Source organism: Accipiter gentilis, chromosome Z (assembly GCF_929443795.1).
Source record: "Accipiter gentilis chromosome Z, bAccGen1.1, whole genome shotgun sequence".
In the NCBI taxonomy this organism is placed as follows: Eukaryota; Metazoa; Chordata; class Aves; order Accipitriformes; family Accipitridae; genus Astur; species Astur gentilis.
Window position 1 is genome coordinate 49,755,179 of NC_064919.1, and position 23,046 is coordinate 49,778,224.

Here is a 23,046-nt window from a genome sequence, read left to right on the forward strand (position 1 = left end):
CGCGCGGGGATTGGCTGGGGCTGGCGAAGCGCCCGCGGCCGCCACTGGGGGCCGCTGCCTATAACACCCGCCCCCCCCCCCCCCCCCCCCCCCCCCGCCCTCCCTCCCTCCTGCCGCGCAGCGCTCTCGGGAGCCCGGCGAGGGCTCGCGCTGCCGCCCCCCCCGCGCCCGTGGGCCCGCTCGCAGGCAGCCGGTCGTCGTCCCGCCGCTTGCCCCGTCCGCGCTCGGGCCGGCCCCAGCCATGTCCAAGCCGCCACCTAAACCGGCCAAGCCAGGTAAGGGAGGGGCCCGGCGGCCCGACCCGCCGCCTCCCGGCCGACCCGCCGGCCGCCCCCGGCCGCGCGCAGTCGGTGCGGGGCGCGGAGCGGCCCGCTGCCCGCTGACACGTGGGCGGTTTGGGGGTCGGGTCTGGGCTGTCAGAGCAGGGACCCCGGCCGGGGACGGGGGTCGGGGGGGGGGACGGGCAGCGGGGCAGAGCCGGGCCGCCTACCCCTTCCTTTCCCCGCCCCGCCGCCATTAACCTCCGCACCGCTTGCTCGGTGTCGGCCGAGGAGGCAGCCTCTTCCGCGGCGGAGCCGCCCTCGGCACGCAGGCGTCGTGCCTGGGCGGGATGCCGCGCCCGCTCTGGCTCGGGAGAAGGTTCGAGAGTGTCCCCGGGGCGAGGCCGCCGCCCGGGTACAGACACCACACACCCCCCCTCCCCCCCCACCCGCTCCCTCCCGCCCGTCTCTCGGGCTTGCGCCGAGCCCCCTCGCCCTGGCCTTCCGCCTCTGAGGCGCGGCCGAGGCCCGGGGGCTGTGGTGCCCGCGGCCACGCCACCGGCTGCGGCGGGGGTGGGGGGGGTGGGAGGGAAGCTTGTGTAGGCTGAAGCGCACAGGAAACCTTTGGGCCTGTTAAGAAACAGGTGTCGAAATACTCTTGAGGTTTGCCCTGTGACTGCCTGGACTAGCGATACGGGCATGAAAGCGGTGTTCTAGTCTGGTCCCGTGCTACGTTCTCCTTCTCCCATGGCATCCACTGCTTTCCATCGTAGGACTCCCAGCAGCAAACTCTCAGTGTGTCTGCCCTTTGACGTTCTGGTGCAAACGTGCGTGTTGCCCTTCCTAGTGCGTTTAGTCATCGATGCATAAATTTTTTGCTCCTGCACCCTTTCCAGATAGATTCAGTGCAAAGTTAGTTCCAAAAAATCAGTGACAGTCACAGACTTTTCGAAGACTATATTGAAAAACCTTTGGAAGTTGTGGGGCTTTAAACCTTGGAATAGAAGTGGCATGTTTCAGGTGAACGTACATTATTCTGTCAAAATTTAAGTCGTTAGGTTTAGTTTGTTGTTGCTTTTTAAATAAGGAACTGATCTGGAAAATGCAGTTGTTGTTTATCATGTGTGTGTATCATCTCCCAGTAGGAGAGGCTAAATTCCTACTTTAATGTTAAAAATTCATTGGAAATGTAATTAAATAGATAGGACTAGTTGTTTTCTCCTAAAACATGATTATCTGATCCCTAAATACATCTGAATTTCAATGCTTTTCACACTTAGAATAGTATTTGAAATACTGACATTTTTTAGAAGTAGTTAAATACGTAGCCTAATCGAGTATTTCAACTAGACGGCTTATAAAACAAGTTTTTAATTTGAAGTCAAGTAAGTGCAAACCCAGTTTAGACCATTTAAACCGTCAGTCTCCACCTACCCACAGAAGCAAACCTGGTAAAGCCCTCCATGTAGAGTTTCATCCTTGGAAGAATTTCCTCTGCCCTGCAGTTTGCTAAGCGTCTTTGAAAACAGCCTACTTGAAATGAAGAAGACAGTAACAGAAGCATTGCTGTTGTGGACTCTCACTGAAAACCCATACTGAGGAAATCTGTGGGCTTCTGAAAGGGTGTGGTGTTGCTCCTAACAGCCAAAGATTTTTTCCAGTGAAGTTGATAACTCAGTTTTCTGATTTGCAAAAAGATGAGTTAAATTTAACCTAATATTCTTAAGGAGTTAAAGGCTATAGTCCTACCTAACCTGCAGGAGCTAACTCAGATGAGTTACATCTAATACTAGGTGTCTCTCACTAGTTTGCTGGGGTGCAGTTTTGTGGTATGCTTGATCTGATAAAATGCAGATTGCTGTCAAAAGGACAGGTTAACTATCCCGTCCACACTTCCACCATCCCCTGTCCATTCCATTTAGTGACATGACAAGCTGGATCGGTGCTCTGACTTTTTATGTTAGGTTATTTCTATGTCTAATGAACTTGCTGAGCTCATTTACCTTTTGAGAGCTTGACACAGCAAAAGGAAATGGGTAGAAATAAATGGCTGAAGAAGGAGGAAGAAGAGAGTAAGACTGTCTTGGTAGTGGCTTTCAGAGCTGATTAAGGGTAATAAGATTAATTTTGCCGAATCCGTAATTTTTGAAGAAATTAAGTCTTATGGAGGCTGTTGTGCTAATTTTTTTCCAAGGCATTTTCAGGAACGGACTGTCTTCTAGCACACATCAAAAATTTTCTGTAGTCGTACGGCTGGCTTTGTTCTGTCTTTAATATCAGTTATGTGAATGGTCCTGTCATTGAATCTCTCAGAGTTATAGATGTTAAAATGTGCTAATTAAGGACAGATAAATACAGGAACTGCATGTGGTGAAATAGTTGCTACAGCAACGTCATGCTGTCTCTTTTGGCAGCTTTGAGACTGCAGTTGGTGGAATGTCTTGGTGCATTTGGTCAAGCTGTGTTAATTTTTCTTCACTGACTATTACCAGGTATCTAGTCTATAAACTGGGCTATAAACTGTGTCAGGGAGCAGCAAACCTGCTTGCCTTGCTGTTGCATTGTTACAGTTCAAGACAGAAGAGAAAACAAGACATTGGTTGCTGTAGTCCTCTCCTTTGTGTTCAGGAGGGGGGAGTGCAGGCTAGATAGAGATGGAAGGAGATAGAGCAGGTGGTAGGCAAGTGAAAATATTTAGTGAAACAAATTTTTATCCTTTCTAAAACAGTGAGTGTTCACTGCTCATCACAGGGGTGTTCAGCGTTAGAGTTGGATGGCTAGACAGTGGGGGGGAAAAATGTGTGAAGGGAGGAAAAACCAACTAGCTTTAGCATTGTGTGGTTTTCTTCAGTACATGAGAGCATGTTATCTGATGGAAGGCTCTTCTGTTAATCCTGTGGCATGCACAGCACATTAGGATTTCAGTTACAGAGATTGTTTTGTCATCAATATGTTTTAGACAATCATCTGATAAGTTTGTCAACACTTGAGCTAGTATTTTGGGGTCTGTGGTTAGCCCTTGAGTAAGGGGTCATGATTGTTTTTGGAGGCTTTAGAGGGCTTTTAATTTCTAGTGTTTTTAGACTTTTCTTGTTTAAACAAGTGCCTAGCTTTGCTTTTCTCTTGGGACTTTCCATTATTATTGTTTTCTAGCTGTATTCTCTATTTAGAGTTGCTGTTGAAGATACAAAGGAGTGGAGTGGGAGTTGAAAATAGCAGAAACTTTCTCTGTCAGCATTATGCAAGGGTAGGGTTTCCCCTCCATCTTTCAAAAATTCTATTGATGTCTCAAACTACATTATATGCAGAGTTCATAAACCTCTTAAACATTCTGCGTTGGATGTTAATCCTGTTTACAAAAGTTACTTGCTAAGTCCTTGGAACTTGACAAGCTATATTGGCTTCTGCTAGTTGTCTCCTTGAACAGTGCTCTCTGTCTGATTATGCTTTTTTTATTAGAACCTTACACAGTGTGCAGCAGCAGCTTTGGGGAGATGAAAGTAGTATATTAATATTTTAAAGAGACCTTACTTAATTTCATATTCAACAGATAGAGTAAAGATTTGTTGATCCTGGCCTATAGTCCACACATCATTTACATTTTATGGAGAAAGACCAGCCTTTGTCCCAAGGAAACTAGTTTTAAATTATTCCAACTGAGTGGAAGGGAGGCAGGAGGAAATATAATGTATGTAACATAAAGGGTTACTACCTTAAAGTAGCTTTGTTGACTTTGCAGCCACTCATAGCTGTCACAGTTAAAAATAGAATTCTGAGTAAAAGTATTTAGTTTGAATCACAATCAAGTTCACTTCACCTTAATTCTTAGATAAAGTAGGAGCTGTGACCACATTCACAGGAGCAGAAGACCTGCATTGGGTCACATGCCTAAGGTTTTAGAAGTAGGCTTAAATTTGGCTTAGGTGGTGGTAGTTTGGGTTGTTTCTGTAGTCAAAGAAAGATTTCTGTTAGCTAGGGAGACGTGAGCATGTGAATGAAGGGAGTTATGCTGTGGTTGTCAGCTCTATGGGGAGGAAAACATCAGAGGAACAATTAAACAGTTCCAAGTATGATTTCAACATGAATTTTAAACTTGCATTTGTGACCCCAAACCCTCCTCTTACTGCAAGCTGCTATGGCCACAAACAAGCTTCCTACAAGTGAAGGCATTCTGTGTATTTGGAGAAATAAAATTACAAGAAGTAGAAGATTTCAGCATCAAACTGTGCCAGCCAAAATTAATTTGTGAAATTGTGTTCACGTACATATTCTGTGAGAATATTCTTAAATTCTGATTTTCTGTAAACAAATGCTATTTGTTCCTTCCATGCCAGCTACTGACTGGTGGAGTCCATGACTGTTCCTGGGCTACCCCAGTTTGTCATCTACACTGGCACCAGTCTACCTTTTACATTCTTTTCAACATGCCCCTAAACAGATTCCTAGGCTTTTTTTTAATACACCCTCCCCCCTTCCTCCACTCTGATTTGTATGCCCTATGTTCACTTCCCTTTTCTAACAACCACTACTTAGAAGTGGAAGATGGTTCTCCAAACAGTGGGGACTCCACTTTTTTCTGTCTCAGTTGTGGCAATCCTTAAATGCTGTTGTACTCTGTTTTGCCTCTGTGCAAGACCCTGTGATCAAAATGCCAAAATACAAGCAGCACTCCTGTAAAACGTATTTCCACTACTTTTATTCCTGCTTGAAGATCTGGGTGTAAAGCACCTTATTTTCCAATTCCTGAGAAGCCAGAAAAAAAATGTTTCAGTCTGGCCATAATATGTCTCTAATAAAATTGCCTGTCTCCTAAGAGACATGCAGATCATAAAATGAACATCTCTTTGCTTACTAAAGCAAACTGCAAGCATATTGCAAATTATTCTGATCTGCAGTTTACCTTTGTCATTGTCAATTGACCAAAAGATTGTGACTTCAAATTGCTGGTATATAGTGCCAGGCTGTGTAATTCCTTTGAAGGTTCTTATGCCAACATTGAGAAAACAAACACACTGTCCTTCTGCCACTATGCTTTCTGTGATGCCAGGCAGAAGATGCCTCTCAATTCTTTCAGAGAAATTCATCTGCACATTTATCAAAATTCATATGCCCAGTTATACATGTTCTGGGATGAGGTTCTGAAACCAGCATAGGCCCTGGAACATGAAACTGTCCTTTTTCCTCCCACATCCCAAATCTTATGCATATATTCTCTTTTTGGTCCATTTGTTACAGCTGGGAATTCAAATTAGTTGTTTTCAATCAAGTTGGTGCTAGAGAGAGTACCTGATTCTCAACTGCTTCTGCATAGCCTTACGGAAGCAAGGAGGATGGCTGATGACAGTTAGCCCAGGATTAGCTTGAACCTGTATGGGAGTTGTTAGACTTGAAGTTTTCTAATTTATCTGTAGATGACCATGGCCAATTCTGATTTTCTAGAGCACAGAGATTATCCCGTTCTCTGTATTATAGGCACTGATAGTGCTTTGTGACACCCAGTGAGTCTATTTGTTTACAGTAGGTTAATTATTCTGATTTTTATGATAGTCTAGAACTGCTCACTCTAAATATAGCTAATGAAAAGATGCTGCATCAAGATTAATATCTGATTTGTAGAACCTTGTTTGCATCAATGAGATGTGATTATGTCTGTCTATGGCAGGTGAAGCAGGGTGTGAAATGCTAACAAAAGACTCCTATCACTCCACTGGGGCCGGGACCAAGCCTTGGTAGCTCCTGTGATCATTGGCTTACTGCCATGATTATTTTCTTAATTAAAATAAATGGCTCTTGCACAAAGTACTTTTTTTTTTTTTTCTGCTGGAGGAAGTAAGATAAACTGACAGCTAATGAAATTGCTTTCCCTCCCCTTTGGTGATGGAAGTTCAGCCTAACTCAAAATGTAAATAAGTAATGCCATGGATGGGTGGGTCCTTCCCCCTGCGCCCCCCCCCCCCCCCCCTTTTTTTTTTTTAAGTGAAAGCAAATGAGGAAAGCAGAGAATGCTTTGGTGGCAAGTTGAGTAAAAGGGGATTTTAATGCTGGTGTCTGTAATGGTACAGAGAAGCTGGTGTAAAAGAACTGAAAGGAAGTGGAAAAGAAAAAGCATCACAGTGGGAGAAACAGTAACTCCTTGTTGTGAAAACACTTAGGGCTTCTTTGGTGACAATCTTCTGTTAATGATACTGCAATTAATTAAAAATAAACCTCAAAATTGCTAGGAGGAAACAAAAAGCTTCTAGTCTCTTGAGAAAATGGTCTTTTTATTTATTACTTTGTATTACAAAGCACAGCAGTGATCTTGTTTCAGTTTAGTACGTTTCAGAAGCTGAATTTTTTAAGTTGCTGTTACTGTTTAGCACCTCAGTTTCTTTTCTTTTATGCACTTAGCCGGGAGAGGGTCATATTAGAAGTTGCCTGTTTCCTTTCCTCATAAAAGCATAACTTGTAGAAGTTATCCGAAATAATTTGAAGGGTGTGAGGTCAGCCCAGCCTGATAAAGCTGTTTGGTTTATGTTGCTGGTTAGAGGGAATTGTTTGTTTGACTCCTTTATCCTATTGTGTTGCTGGGGGAGAGTTTGACAAATTGTGTCTTGGGGAGTTTGTATGCTGAGAATATTTGTATCTGTTTAGTATGTGTAATAAGTTATCTTTTTTTATTTGTCAGGTAGTTGTTTTGCAGATGTTTAATACAAATTCCATGAGAAGGGAGAAGACAGTCTTGTGGCTAAAGTGTGGGTTTGAAAAGAATCTTTTAAATTTGTCCCGGTGCTTAGAAAAAGGTTTATTGTGGGACACATCACTGCACTGTGCCTCCATTTCATTTCCTTTTTAAAAAGAATACTCCCTTCATTAGTCATGCTGAGAAAAAAGTCATTAATATTTGCCTGGTGCCTTGAAATCTTAGTTACATGCATCTTCTGGATTCCAGTTATTTTGCCCTCTAGAAGTACAGGGTGGGGAGGTACAGTCAGTCAGCTTCCAAATCAGTGCTCATGTATTAGTTCTCCATCCTATATGAATCTTACAATGTGGTTTGTAGCAGAGAGATCGTAGTAAAGGAAAGCACCTGAGGACCTCCTGTGCTCCCTAACTTTTTGCTTATTCCAAAGGACACCTGCTAATGCAAGCTCTAAGTCTGTCTGCATGCCTAGGGATGGGCTTTACTAGATAAAAGTACTTCAAGTGATTACAGGTACTCATGTGTCTAGTAAAATACAATTTGTTGGTATTTGCAGAACAAAGATTCAAATCTAATGTGCCCTTTCTTACATTTTGTTATTTTAAATCTTCTAGACTGATACTTCGCATTAAAATTTGGCACAAATAATTGCCATGCCAAGTGCTAAAGTCCTGTTCTTGGCTCTTAAATGCAGCAATATAACAAGCCTTCATGTCTATTTATCAGGAAATATTTAGAAGATTGGTGCCAGTAATGAGTAGAGTTTAACTCCCATATAAGGTGCTGTAAAGTTAACCAGACCTGTAGTTCTACAGATGCAAATCTGTATTTTGTATTTCATCACAGGAAAGTGTTTTAGAATGTGTTGTGCTGTGTGTGACACCACAGCTTAACATTTGGGGAAGTAACTGTTTCAGTTGTATAGCATTAAACCGAAACAAACCCAAAAAGACAAAACCCCCCTACAAAACCTCCCACCATTAATTGCCTTTTGTTTAAATGTGTCAGCAAAGCTTCTATCAGCATCAGTGTTTCCATTCTTTTCCTTCCCTTAGGGTATGATAGGTTTAGAAAACCTGTTGACACAGATGCAGTGCGTTATTACAGGAAACACATACAACACACATCTATATTTCTTGCTTTTCCCTGTCTTCTGCTGTATTCTCATTTCCCCTTTTAATATTTCTTACTCTTCCCTTTTGTTGTCCATTTCCTCCTTTTGCTTACATAAAACCTTGAAAATTGGTGGGTGATGGTTAAAGTTGCCAGAGTCATCAGTGTGCAGTTCTGTCTTGCATTTTTCTGTCATCTATGTAAGAAAGCCAAGCAGATGGGACAGTATTCCATGTCACCCATCCCATTCTTTTTTTTTTTGTTTGGCTTCTCCCCAGCTGCAGTTCAGACATTTCATTCTGAAGCTCTTAGGACAAATTACTGTCTGCTGTCCTTGTTCATAATTTCTATATGGGTAATGAACAGAACACAGGTTTCATCCTTTTTAGCTGTTGCTACAGTGCAGGTACTTAGTTTCTGAGGCAAAGGCCTGAGAAGTGCTGGACCTTTTATGTCTAGGAAGTGGGTGTGTGAGAGAGAACCAGTAAAGCGAAATTGAAATTCTATGGTGTTACTGAAAAATAAGATCTGTAATGGGGGTACAGTTACAAATTGGAAGAAGAATCATGTATAGAGTGTCTACATGCATTTGGCAATCTAGCAAGTTTACACAGATTATTTTCATGGTGATACTTTTACATACACTTAGCTCCAGAAAAGTGTAAGACAGAAGACTACAGAAATGTTTTGCTTCATAGTTATGCCTTGATAAATACCACTTCATAAACATATGCTGTTGGCTCATGCTAGGGAATATCCAGAGGTATTTGAAAACATCTTTTGAGAGTCACCCCAAGACTGTGAGGTATGCTGCAAAACGGCAGCATATACAGTTGAGTACCATCCTCCCTTCTCAAGCCTGTCATCAGCATACATACATTTAGACGGACATTTCTAAAGCCCTTAAGTTAACTTTCTAAAATGATCACTATTGCGGGTAGGCTTTAGATACTGGGGTAATAAAGGCTCCATCTGGCAAAACAGGCAAAAATTTTGTAGCAATGGTTCTTTACAAAAGGGTAAAGGCTTATTCTTGAGACATAAGGAAACCTACTCTCTCGTTACTCAGTTCTCTCCATACAATGTACTACAAAAGATTTTGTGGGTGCATACTTTATTGTACAGTACTAATCTTTGGCAGTAAGTTCATAAGTTTGTCTGAGGATACAAAATAGCCTCAGCTAAGTGTGGTCTAAGTAATACATTGTCCTGATGGACCAAATACTGCTTTAATCACAAGTTAATCGATATAAACATGTGAAGTATAGTGTAAGAACCTGAAATACAGCTACATTCTTAACATGTTTAAAAGTAAACCTACATACTTAAGACTTCAGATATTTAAAAGTAAACGATACAGAACATTCTGCATAATATATTTCTCCACTGAGTTCAGTGGACTTCAACAGTTCAGCTAATAAAATTATGTAAGATATATGTTTCTTCTCCTGTACTCATCTTTCTGCTTTCTTTCATCAAGACTTTCTGCTTGGTGTTCTTGAAATGTACCTTTATCGAATTTTTTTTTAAAATGTTTATAGAAATGCTTCTTCTGCAGTTTATGCAATTAAATTTGTACCTCTCTGCAGTCAGGTTATCTTTTCTTGGCTTGGATGCTGCTGACAATGTCTTCAAAACTGCCCTATTAAAATAAACATTGCCCACTTATTAGAATTGTAAACACTATAGCTTATTTTAAGCATCTGAACAGAACACCATATCAGATTTACATTCCATAAAATAAGACTTGGTGACCATTTGTCATTTTTCTTAAATGCAATGATTCTGTGCTACTATGTTATTTTCCTAATTAGTAACAACTACAGGTAGGTATGAGAACATTGCAGATATTGGTCATTGCTTTGTTTCTTTATTCTTTCCTTAATTCTGTATCACTTGACAGATCTGGTAGTATTAATAAAGTATATACAACTTGTATGAGTGTGTGTATAAGGGTGTATATGACTGAAACTAACTTTGCCTCAGAAATTGATGGCAACAGTTGACTTGCATCATGACCTATGAAGACCGTATTAAGTGTGCACAAGAGGAAGCTTGCATTTAGCTGACCATTTGGCCCATTTCCTTCAGAACCTGTGCTGCTGGGTTGAGTCTTTTATCATGATTTTCACTGACAGAGGCATAGCACTAATTCCTTCAGCAAGCAGCTTTAAGGGTTAAGGAAAGGAATTTATTTGGATTTGAGCGCTGTATGTATATGCTGTCTTTAGAAGTCATGATACTGATACTGGTTTGTTGGTTTTTTTTTCTTTTTTTCAGGGCAGGTTAAGGTGTTCAGGGCCCTGTATACATTTGAGCCCAGAACGGTAAGTATATCTAGATTTCAGGGTTTTGAGAAGCTTAATTTTAATTTTGTCTATAATAGCATTTCTTCAGTTCTGCTAGGGTTGGCCTATTAGACTTACTGTACTATTTTTTCCGTGAAAAAGCCTGTTGATGGATATCAGTTCTTAATGTGACTAAAACTGCCTGATTAATCATCACTTTCCTTTTTTAAGTCCAGCTCTTTTTTAAAAGCAGCATGCTTTCTCCTCTAGCATCACTTACCTGCAATCTAAGATCAGCAATCTAAGTGATGTTTTTCTTTTCTTCCAAAGGCAACAAAGATAATCGAGAACTAAGAGATTTGATGAACTGGGACCAACCAAAAAGGGAATGAAGTTAACAAATACAAGATATATTTCACTGCTTTTTTTGCACAGTGCTCTGTTGGAAAGGCCACAGTCTTTTTCTTTAGTTATCACGAAGGTCACAGATCCAAAAAGTTAGCTGTAGGCAAGTCAAACTATAGTATGAGAGACTGTCAGGCTGTTGTCTACTTGCTACAGAATTTGAGTTATAGTTCTTTTGAAAGAAGAGCTGAATGTGTTCTACTTTATCCAGGGACTTGTTTTACCTAAGTATACACACTCAGATTTTTGTTTATTTTCCTCTTTTGAATTTTTTTTAAGCCAGATGAACTGTACTTTGAAGAAGGAGATATCATTTACATCTCAGATATGGTGAGTCTACAAGACGTCCCATATAGACTGAATACTTCTGAGATGTAGCTTATCCCTTCTAAAATATTTTCCTTTTTCTCTGCAGAGTGATACAAATTGGTGGAAAGGAACTTGCAAAGGGAGAACTGGACTAATTCCAAGCAACTATGGTAATGTCTAGAATATTTTCATTTGCTAAGATCATTCACAGTCAAAGGAAATCACTAAATAAAAATAACTTACAGTTCAAAAACTGATCACAGTATTGGCATTTGACAGTCCTGTACCACAGTATTTCAGAATACATCTGCGATACCAGTTATCACTGTATATCAGCAGTGGACAGGCTGTCTTTTGGTTTTTATAACCTAGGTATAGCTTGAGTTTGCCAAGTGTTCATGTTTCTGGTTGTGCAGGTTAACAGCAAGAGATGCTCTCAGTTTTGAGGGGAAGAATGCTTGGAGAGAAATGATGGTTTTACAGATGGCACATGAAACTATAGGCTTGTATTCTTGATACCCTCAATGAATGTACTGCAGTTTTTAAGATCTTCTCATTAGTATCTTGGCTATATTCTCTCAGTGTGTACATTGCCTTTTTTGTTTTTACGTAGACCTAAGGATGGACAGCTGCAGCCTTTAGTAGCTTTGAGATCAAGACGTCTGACAGTGTGGGGTGGCTTGTTACAGAGATAGATAATCAATACTGGATTTTTTAAGTAAATCTGCATATGGACAGGAAGCTAAACCAGATTGTGAGCAATTCTGTAGACCTCCTTTGCCTGCCCCCCCCTCCCCCCCATTAAGAAATAGGGCTGTTTTGTTTGCCATTTGTTACTTTTTAATTAATGTATTCAGCCACAGAAAACATTGCGTTTTGGGGGGATTGCACCACATTAAATATCCCATACCTGTTTGACTAGAAATTGCTTTTTCAGATTCAACTAAAATAACTTTGAAAAGCCGTGAGTACAGACAACACAGCGCAATTCTTCCAAGTCCTCCCAGGAAACGTAGGCAGAGTAGCAGTGTCATATGACAGATTGTGTCAGAACTGCTAATAATGTTAGTAACTGTGGTTGCTTCATACTGTCCCTTCTTCCCTAGGAGACGTTATGGTAGCAATGCTATGATTCCCTGCCCTGACTTGTAGTTAGTAGAAATACATTCACAGAAGCCTGTGGTTGTTATTGAGACCATGGCATTAAATGTCACTTTAGTTTGACTTCCAGACTGATTCTGCCATCTGCCAGAAGTGGTCAGTGTTACATAAAAGAAGAATAGTTTACACATGCTTATGTACACTCAACTTTCTTTTGAACATTGAAGTGTGTTATATTTAAAATAAACCCACCAACTTATTAATTCACTTTGTGTTCCCATTGAGATCATTTGGAAAAGCTTCTTCCAGAGTGCTTTACTGAAAAGTTACCTGAGCAATGGTTTAACTTCCACTTTAGGCCAGGCTGGGGTGTGTGAGGTGGTGGTGTCTCTGCACATTCGCAAAAATTTCATGTGTAAGCAGAAGAGAAGCCTTTGTAGACCCTAAAAACAAAGAGTATCAGGAATGTGTCTTCTGATTTAGGCAAATTGTGCAAAAGCCCCAGAGAGGCCCGCTTCCGCTGGTTGCCACCCATTAGGACTGCCTAGGTTTAGTCTTAACCACTGAAACACTGATCTCCTGTGCTCTTCCACAACCTTTTTGTAAAAGGCAGAGACAGCTGTGAAACTACTGAGTCTCTGGTGGGGTCTTGTGCTCCATCTGCTGGGCTTGAAGTAACACATCTGAAATGACTGTGAACAGAAAAGCTGAAGAGGACAGAATCGGTGTACCTGTATTAAAAATACTACTGGCACTTCGGACAAGAATTTTCTAAAGGCAGAGTCATTTTTAGGCTTTTGAGACGGTGTTAATGTTAATGCTTTCTACTGTGCACAACAAGCACTGTTCAATATGGTGAGCATGTTCTGCTTGTGTAATGACTGTCTGCTCTGGGACTGGCTTCTCCCACACTGATTTAGGTTTCTGTTCACTGTTTGCTCAGATTGTTTTACACCGAAATACCAGAATCTAGCATTTGGGGTTTAGTTTACTCACAGCTAGAGAGTTAAGCATGTGAAATCTTGCAGTTACAAGCATTACGGGAGGAATACACACTAAAGAAAAGATCTAGATAGGCCACAACAGTCTTGAGACTTTTATTTCTGGTAACTCATATACATTGTATTTGCCTGTATTGCACCTGACTACAGTTAACAGTTTGATCTGAGGAACACCCTTTCACATCCTCCCTGCCTTCTGTAACAAGCCATAGTACAAGGGCATAGAGAGCCTGCTCATCTCAGATTGTACACTGCCCTTCTTGGCCGTATCCTTCGTAGTCACAGTGTTTGCTACCTGAAAAAGAAGATTTTAAAGAAGAGTTTTCAGATCATGGTCCCACTTGCAACTGTTTCACAGTGCTGTTCAGTTTCTTTTTTCTGTTGCAACAGCACAGTGACCAGGAACTGTTCGTGACTCTTCTCTAGTAAAAGCTAAAGCTTGTGAGATGAAGAGGTCTACGGAAGCCTGAACTCCAATCTGCCCATCACTACATTCATTGTTTAAGCAGTTTTGATTTGCAGACCTCCTGCAAGTTTTCCAGGGAAAATAAAAAATTTCTGTAAAACAAATAGGAATCCTATTGACAGTGGATTTTTTTAGTTAGCCTTCACAGACCTGTGGCAAATAATTCACTCAGAACTACAGATGGCAAGCTGTAGGGTGAAAACCTAGCCACATGCAACTGCTCAAAACCATCTTACAAGTATAGAAAGGGAAGTAACAACAGAGATGAAACATTGCCAGATTCCCAGTGGCTTGTAACGACTGATCAATTTGATGCTGTTCTTTGAAGTTTTCACAGGCTGTCCTCTGAATTGCTTTCCCATACACAGGAAATTGAAGTCCATCTGACTAGTCCATCACTCTCAAATCCCTTTTCACATTAGAATCAAATACATATTACTGGTTCTTCTGGAATAAATCAAAGTTTTATTTCCACATAGGCATCAAATATCTGTTCAGTTTCAGAAGTAGTTAGAATTTACTCTCTGTTTCATTTCAGTGGCAGAGCAAGCTGAGTCTATTGATAACCCACTGCATGAAGCTGCCAAACGTGGTAAGTGTGATTTGGGTTCTAGTTGTGTAATGTTAAAGGATGATGTGTTTGCTTTCTGCTAAAATAATAATACATTTGGAATGAACATGTCCTGTCTGTTTTGGTTGTCTGGTATCTTGAACAAGTTATCTGGTAGGTTTTGCAGCTTTCAGAAGCTAAGCTGGTTTACAGCCTGGTAGAATTTCCACTCTGTGATTGTATACACAGAAAAAGAGTTTGGTACCATCCATTTAACTACATAGGGATCTAAAGGTCTTCTGGGAGTGGAAGAAAAGATGTTTGGTATGACTTGCACTGGTTGTTTTATGAATTAAAAATGTTGCTGCTAATTACTTTTTCTCCTCATAAGTTCATAGGAGGGGAGACTGATAACCTTCAGAAAGAGCTGTGTGCCTTTAATGTTTCTGTTAAATTTTCAAAAAGAAAAACCCATCAAAACTGGATTTGTCTTTCAGGCAACCTAAGCTGGTTGAGAGAGTGTTTGGATAATCGAGTAGGGGTCAATGGCTTAGACAAAGCAGGAAACACAGCTCTATACTGGGCATGCCATGGAGGCCACAAAGGTATTGGAGAATTAATTTGAAATTACTGTTCTCTGGTTTTCTTGATTTGCTTGTTAGACTGATTGCTAAAATTGCAGTACTAAATAATAAAGCCAGACTTTTTTTTAATGTCCTTCTAGCTGTTTTTAAAAGAAAAGTTAAAGCTAGAAGGGAGGTTCAGCTCCATCAAATGCTGTGTGTTTTGCTGTTGCTGTTGATGTAGGCATTCTAATCAGTGTAACTTAAAAGCAGAGTGGGAAGAAGGACAGACCAAAAAGAAGTGTTGTATTGTTTTGGGTATCTTATGCAGTAGCATTTCTTTGTGACTAATGGTTGTTTGCTCAATGCAGTCTGCTGGTTACAGATTTTCATTGGCTGATTGAATCACTCTTTCATTGAATCTTAACCAAAATTTATACTATGAACACACAAAAAGCCTATTTTGTTTCCACTAAATTCTTCTCTTTATTCCCCCCACCTTGTTTTCTGCAGATATAGTGGATGTTCTGTTTACTCAGGCAAACCTAGAGTTAAACCAACAGGTAGGTTAAACCAACAGACCCTTACAGTAGAGGTGTGATGTTATTCATCCTTGGTACAAGCTGAAAGGTTTTTTTGCTGTATTTTAATCCTGTTGCTTTTCCCTCTAACTCTACAGAACAAACTGGGAGACACAGCTTTGCATGCTGCTGCATGGAAAGGTTATGCAGATATTGTAGAGATGCTGCTGGCAAAGGGTAAAGATCTTCACCAAGGTTTCAACAATCTGTGTAGCAGACTAGATTCCTGAATGTTTATTAATCTGTATTTTTTTAAGGGTTTTCCTATAACCCAGGTACAGTCCTTAGCCAGCTTACCTGCCTGACTTTATAAGCCTTACAGAAAATCCTGGCAGCTGTTTGGAAAGTAGATACCTCACCTGCTTAAGATAAATTTCATCCTGCTTTGCGGACAAAATTAGGTACTTAACCCCAGAACAGCAATGAACACCTGCTTCCTGGAAAGGGAGAGCAGCCGGGAAGTTCCCTAGCCAACTGTAGCTTATGGAAGAGCATCTGCAGTTTTTATTCTGCTTCAGAGCAGTCCACAGATGAGATTCCCTTGTCCATTACTGTTCCACCTGTACCACTGAAACTTGTATTGTAATACCATTGCTCAAGAAATAGCTGGGACTGTTTCATGATGAAAATTTTCTGTTATAAAGGAGCAAGAACAGATCTGAAGAACAATGAGAAGAAACTGGCTTTAGACATGGCGACCAGTGCATCTTGCGCTTCCCTGCTTAAAAAGAAACACAGTGCAGGTATTTCTGATTTTGTTATACTGATACAGTTTTCCTTTTTAGAGGACACTTAATGTTTTGGCCAAATATCAATATCTTGATAGCCATAAAAACCACTTGGGAGCTACATGGGCTAAGAGTTGTGTTTGGGATGGTTCACTTGAGAGGGCTAGTTCAGCAGAGCTATGATAGAGACCTGTGGTTTATCGTATTCAATATTGTTGATTCCACACAAAATGCCATCTTTTGTCAGCAAGAAGCAGGAGAGTTCAGAGATGTGGAGAGACAGAAAGAAAGCAAGGATGGAAACTGCTTTAAAAGTAGTATTCCACAAGGGACATGGTATGAGAGTAAAACAATGTCATATGTTCCCTCTTACTGCTGTCTGTTCTTCCAAACTAAGCCAAAAAACACCAATAGATGCTTCTCTTTTATTTTCTTACTGCTAATTTTTTTACGTTTCTTATTTTGGTGTCTCCCTGAGTGACTCTAATAGCGAAATAAAGAAAGAATGCTTTCAGGTATTTATCAAAGTTGTCTCACTGCCTCCCACTTGTCTTCATCTCTCCTAATGGCACAGTGTCCATGTACGAAAGAGTTAGAGATATATGGCTATTTTAAAAAGCTGAACAAAGAGTGAATATTCAGTGTGACAGCTTTCAGGAGGCTGAAGTTAGGGTGGAAACCCTAGGTGAATTACACATTAAATGAGAAATTGCTTAAAAACACAGGCAGAGTTACAGCTTGTATCAGTGAGATACACAGTCCAGCCAACTGTATTGTCACAGGGCTAGTGAGAACAGAGGGAATACTAACCTGTGGGTGATTAGTGGTTATGGGAATTAAATGGTGGAATAGCTGACTGCAGCTTTAGAAGGCCAAGAAGAGCAGTTGCAGCAAAAATACTGTCCAGCTTTTTAATAGAGGTAATATCAGGATTTTCCCAGAAAACCTTGACAAATTATTTCCATCAGTTTTGACTGAAGAAAGCAGTTTTAACAAAGGGTGGATTTTCTTCTGTTTTCATTTTTTTCTAATGTTAGTTAATGCCTGTTAGGAGCACATATTTAATCTTTGTCAATTGTAGGCACCTGGTACAGGAGTATTCTCTGTTCTGATGGCCCTAATAATTGTGTTAATGTTTCATTTTCTGATACTAGGTAACTTATCGTCTACTTCTGGTGCACTTGCTTTACTCCAAGTTAATTTTGCTTCTTGGCTGACTGATTTTTCATCCTTAGTCGCTTCATCTATCACCAGTCTCTGGTGCTCTCACACACTATCTTTCCTTGATTGCCTTGATATAAGAGCTGAATTTCTCAGTCTAACTGGAATTTCAGTATTAGCTTCCTTGTTTGTGTTTCTGTCTTAATTTGGCCTTTTTTTTATAATCTCTGTGACACCACTGATCTGTATACTTTTGTTGTATTTTGCATTTTCTTGTTTTTTTTATTTCATTCATTTCTGTGTTCTACATTTCAGGATTTCCAAAGTCTGAGTGAAACAATTGTTCTTTTTTAGAGATTCAGTCCTAAGTCAGTAGTCTCCCTGTCCTCAGTTTCAAATCTGTTCCTAATAAATATGTTTTTTATTGTAGTCTGTCTAAAAAAAACATTGTTTTATCCAAGGAGGCTTACTTTACCTCCACTTAAATGTTCAGTTTTGTTTTACATGTATACACAGACATTCAAATGTCATGATTGCTGAAGTGTATGCTAAGAAATGAAAGCTTAGTAAAATCCTGTCATAGAAATGCAAACAGATTGTGGTGTTTGTGCTCCTGAATGAGGGAAAAATTGTTATACAGAAGAAATGGGATTTGGCCTTTCTTGAAGTATGGCCCCTTGAGCACAGGGCTCTAGAATTTCTTTCTTTTCTTTCCTTTCTTCCTTTGTTGCTTCTCATACTCGAAAAGAAAAAAATTCTCTTAGATTTCTTTTATCAAAACAGTTGAGCTGGTCAGTTTTAAATCTACTCATTTTTCATCTTACAGAAGTCTAGGATAACATGGTTATTACTCCTGTGAATTATGTCAATCTTATTACATCTGCACCTGATATTTTTAGTACTTTGTTTTATTACATTATTGCAAAGCTATGGCTGGCTAGGATCTTGTGGTTCCTGGCTCTCAGTAGTACAATATAATATACTTTATATATAATCCATATTCCTATTCCCAGATATTTGAAAATCTTTAGGCAAATAATAATCTGTCAGAGAAAACCCATGTTGTTTATCTTTGTACAGTCCCAAAGGTAGGTGTAGTTCTCCACATGCTGCTGCACATCTGGTGAATATACTTTAAAACTCCTGTTTTCTGCTCACTATCCTTCAAAAGCGAAAGCTCATAAGTAGATCTAAGAAATATTCAGGAAAAAATCTGGGTGAGTAAAGAGGTAGTGGGGAGGATAGGTGGAATGTGTTTGATTTTAAACAGAGGATGGCAGCCAGCTAGGCACTCAGAATAAAACCATAGAGGCTCTTCCACCAACTCACCCATCTTTTCCTTTGCTTTTTAAAGGTAATATATACAGAAAATAGAATTAGAGTTCCAGCTCTGCTGTAGAGGTTCCAAGGAGCCAGCAGATGGCTCTTGAAGGTCATGAACAGAAGAAATCTTCTATGTAGGAAATGTGATTACTGGTTTAGCCCTACCTTTGAGATCCAGATCTACAGCCCCATCTGTGTAGCCCTAACAGCTCTAAATGATAGAGGAATCAGGTTTCTTAGATGCTTGTTTGCAAGCATGGCAAATGTGAAGCTTTTTCTGATTTTATTCTGGATTAAGAGAGAGCTTTGTTTCTTTCCAGGTACAGTCCGAACATTAAGTAATGCAGAGGAATACCTTGATGATGAAGACTCCGATTAGCTTTTTTTCATTCAGCCTAAAGAACTATAACTTGCATTGCCTATGTCATTCCCAAAACATACCTTTTCAACTGTAAAAATACCTTGCTTAGTCTTCCAATATGACGTATAAATGAGAGGGTGAAATCATGCTTTCCAAAGGAATAATCTTGATGTGTGCCAGTAGATGCCACATTTTAAATCAGAGTTCCTTTGGAATTATCTCACAGAGGAAGTGTGGCATTCCCTTATTGTTGAATGGGCAAAGGACTGCCTTCTACACTCATAGGTTTCATCTCAGGCCTTCCCAGCAAGTGCCTCATGTCTCTGGAATATGCTTCTCAAACTGAAAGGTCCCTCTGGGACAGGAGGACACCCTTGCTACTATTTCCCAAAACCTCCTTGGTTATAGGTTCCTTTGTGCAGATAAGATAATACTGGCAGAGTCAGTACTGGCTGACAGGCATGAGTGGAGATGCTGTTGTAAAGAGTGACTATCTTTTGCCCACATGGAACCAGCAAGACAAGGTTTGATTTTTTTTTGGGGGGGGTAAATTTTTTTTCCCCCTATTCCTTCCTGTACTCCTTTAAGGGGTAGAATGACATGGGATCATCTGCCCCTGGATGCTTTGTCTTCTTTATTGCTATGGGCCCAATCCCTGAAATGTAAACTCAGGTGAAATGCTTGCTTAAGTCAGTTCTGTTTGAGAAATACACTTAATTTTGGATTTAGTGATTTGATTATTTTGCTTTTTGAAGTGCATTATGCTGAAACTATTCATAGTGAAACGAAGACAGAATATTTTTCTATTTATCTTGCCTAATTTTTTTACTGATCTCTCACTTTTATTTTTTTTAAAGTATTCTTATATATTGTCCTAAAGTACCTCAAAGCTTAAACATGTTTGAAGGAGTGAGGGAAGATGTATATCAAATATACCACAGGTATCTTTAGAAGAGATATCTGAAGCTGAATAAACATTTTTAAAACTTATTGCTTCTTGTGAATTAAAGAGAACTAAAAAATTAATTGAGCCACTTTGAATCTTCCCTGCAGAGTTAAAAAATAAGTATGTCCTTCAGATTGCTCAAATTGCTGCAGCCAAGTATTATACCCTACTGAAGGATTGTTCCTTACTGTGATGGTAAGAAAACATTACAAGTATTTGAGATACAATCTCATTTTTAATTTTTGTTGCTAACTTCCCTGTTAGCAACTTTGACAAATACACTCCAGCACAAGTCTGTGATACTTAAAAAAAAAAAAAAGGCAAAAAAAAAAAGCTCTTGTGAAAGATTGGGGATAAATGAAAAGCTCTTGCAAAAGATTGGGGATAAATGAAAATCACACTAAATATTTTAGAGATTAAAAGAAGTCCAGAGCACTCTAACATCCCACTTCTAAATATATATTGAACCAGATTTTTGTATTTTTATTATCCTGGAAAGAACTAGATACAGGTATAGCTTGATAAATGAGCACTTAACCAAAGAAGGCAGCATTTGATTGACCAGAACTGTGTAAGATGGAGGCGTTGCACAAGTAGTCAACTGCAGATACAATTCTAAACTGTTTAAGTGTTAAAACCATAGAACAAATGTTTTAGCCCTGTGAAATACTGTGATTAACTGAACAGCAATGCTTTGTTTTGTGTGAACCTGAAGATCCTAGAGGGGAAGAAATAAAAACCAAAGCCACCAAGTTTTTCTCTGTAGCTTTCATTAGAACAATTGTTGAACATGCCTCATAATAGACGCTTCATGTTGTCCTGCTTCACATTTTATCAGCCAGCTGTTTTTACTAGCTCAGACTTTTACCACAGTCAAGCCACATGTTATGTTGCATGCTGTTGATTAACATGATGCTGTTTCACTGTGCAAGCAAAAAAGGACCTGTACTAAGGGTAGAGCAGCAAGAAGATTCAGGTATCTCTTATGTGAGTCTTTTTCCTGCATGCATAAATGAAGCTCACAAGGTTAAAATCCTTCAGTGTCACAGGACATGGAGAGAATGGCTCTTCCCAAGTCACCAGTTTCTCTGTCAAGCTTTGGAGGCAGAATTTGTGTTCATAAATAACTCTTAATGTGATGTCTTCTGCTACCATGGGTTCAACATCCTACAAGTTAATGCAGCATTTGATTTAAGATTTTAATGTTATGCTTACATCTGTGGAATTAGCTGCTGCTGGAAGACACTGTGTTCTTCTGTGAACAGATCTAAGTGCTGCAAGGGAAGAATGGTGACAGAAGTGCAAGTTGGGCGCAAAGATTGCCTGTAAAGTCCTTACTGCAGTGTCCTGAAGGAGACATAGTTACATCACAAGGCAGCTAGCTAGTGCTGTAATTTGTTTCTAGGACCAAAATTACTGCTACTATTTTTTTAACAATTTTGGTTTTTCTCATGCAACTGTCTACTCATCTTGTGAAATACAAATGACTGTGAAAACTTTCAGGCAATAAATTACTTTTTGCCTAACTCTAGCAGTTAAGTTTTGATTTAAAAAAAAAAAAAACCAACAGCAAAAGTCTTATAGCAAGAAGGAATTACAGCTGGAGTATGATGATACAATGTATTACTAGTTATGCAAACCTACTTACTCCCCTTACTTTTCTCCAATGTGTGTGTCACTGTAGGCTCTTGGATAAATTTAAGACTCTCCAAGGACAGCTGCATTCAGGTTTGTAACAATAAGAAAAGTAGGTTTTTAAGAAGAGCAGCAAAATCAAAGTTGTCAAGCTCATGGTGTCTACCAACTGCACATTGAAGGATATTCTGTCTGGTGTGCTTCTGCTTGAATTACAAGTGTCCCTTTCTATTGAAAATCAGCTATGTTCCAGTTAGAAGTGCTGTACTGTTAGAGGATAGAAATTGTACTGATTTATTTGAGGCTTTTTCAAACTAAACCAGTAAATTTCCTGTCTGTTTCACCAAAACCCAAATACTTAATCCCTGTTTTCTAGAAGAGAAAATGGGACATTCCTTGAAATGTCTTTAGTGTAGTTCTTAGTCCATGTGTGTAATCTTCAAGTTATTATGCTGTTCTACTAAGACAAAACCCACCTTACTGAATTCAGCCCTTATATGTCCCATCACCTGAAATGTAATTTGCTTAAAACAGTCACATTAAATGTTTAAAATCAGTGGCCCATTTTCTAACACACTCTCCAGTTTAGAGCCCTCCCTGCTCCTGAATCCTAATTTCTCAAGACAGCATTGTGTTTCTTGCACTTCAGTTTTATATCAAGGACCAAAGACTGCTGAAAGTAAGTTAGACTGACCTTGTGATCATTTCCGTTACATGCTACAAAGTCAGGTATTTGAGCATGCAGCATACATCACTGAATTAAAGATTTGTTTTCAGCTGTTCCTATCTTCTAATAAAGCCATTGAAATGGAACACAGCAGAGTAAAAGATAATGGGCCATCAATTTGCTGCTTCTTGAGACAGATGTAAGCTGAAGTTACAAAAAGTGTATCAGGACAATGCTAGTTGTACTGTGCTTTGATCATATCAGGAGAGGGAAACAAGCAGAAATGGTTTTGAAGAACTTGAAACAGGATTCTTCAAAATACATTAATTTGATACCTAATTTGGTACAAAATCTATCCTCCTTTGCTAAACAGATGAAAAGGCAACAGCTGGGGTTTTTTTAAAGCTACACACACAAAGATGTGGAGAAGCTAAAAATAAGACAGTAGTACAAAAACAGTTCAGAAAATGGTAACTTTACATGAGAAGTTTGGGGACAGAATTTGGACTGGTGGTAGTGTCTGCCTTTGGCAGGGAAAAAACAACCAGGTACTCATTTACCTAATGCCTGCTGTTTCCCAGCTGGTAACTGATGCTGAAGATGATGTATCCAGTGTGCAGCCTCTCCTAGAAAGCTGCATCACCACTTCATCCTTCTCCCAAGCTTAGCAGCCTTCCTTTGGGCTCTGTAGAGCAGGTCTATAGCACACCGGAAAACTCCACTGGAAGAGATATTTCTGTGAGACAGTCATCAACTGACACACGAGCAATGTCACTGGAAAAATTAAGAATGGTCCAGTAAATGTTCACTCTCTCAGTTACAAAAGCAGGGCCCATTCCTGTAGCTGTAAGCAACTCCTGAGATCAGAGGCTGAGGGAGCCTGTTGCAAAGATAGTGGTAGATTAG

The 23,046-nt window shown here is 39.8% G+C and overlaps 1 protein-coding gene across 1 annotated transcript; it reads left to right on the forward strand.

Annotated features, from left to right (window-relative positions):
- The first annotated feature begins 129 nt into the window (after window positions 1–129).
- On the forward strand, window positions 130–21,364 carry OSTF1 (osteoclast stimulating factor 1). The gene is made up of 10 exons (XM_049795513.1): window positions 130–275; window positions 10,336–10,382; window positions 11,028–11,078; window positions 11,164–11,227; window positions 14,164–14,217; window positions 14,673–14,780; window positions 15,252–15,301; window positions 15,418–15,496; window positions 15,964–16,062; window positions 18,852–21,364. Exons 1-10 carry the CDS (start codon window positions 242–244, stop codon window positions 18,908–18,910), a joined length of 645 nt encoding a protein of 214 aa, XP_049651470.1. The 5' UTR covers window positions 130–241; the 3' UTR covers window positions 18,911–21,364.
- Window positions 21,365–23,046: the final 1,682 nt, after the last annotated feature.

Coding starts and splice junctions, on each gene's coding strand:
- OSTF1 (XM_049795513.1), top strand. CDS start 242: ATGTCCAAGCCGCCACCTAAACCGGCCAAGCCAG. Junction 10,383..11,027: donor ATACATTTGAGCCCAGAACG/GTAAGTATATCT, acceptor ATTTTTTTTAAG/CCAGATGAACTGTACTTTGA. Junction 15,497..15,963: donor AGAGATGCTGCTGGCAAAGG/GTAAAGATCTTC, acceptor TCTGTTATAAAG/GAGCAAGAACAGATCTGAAG.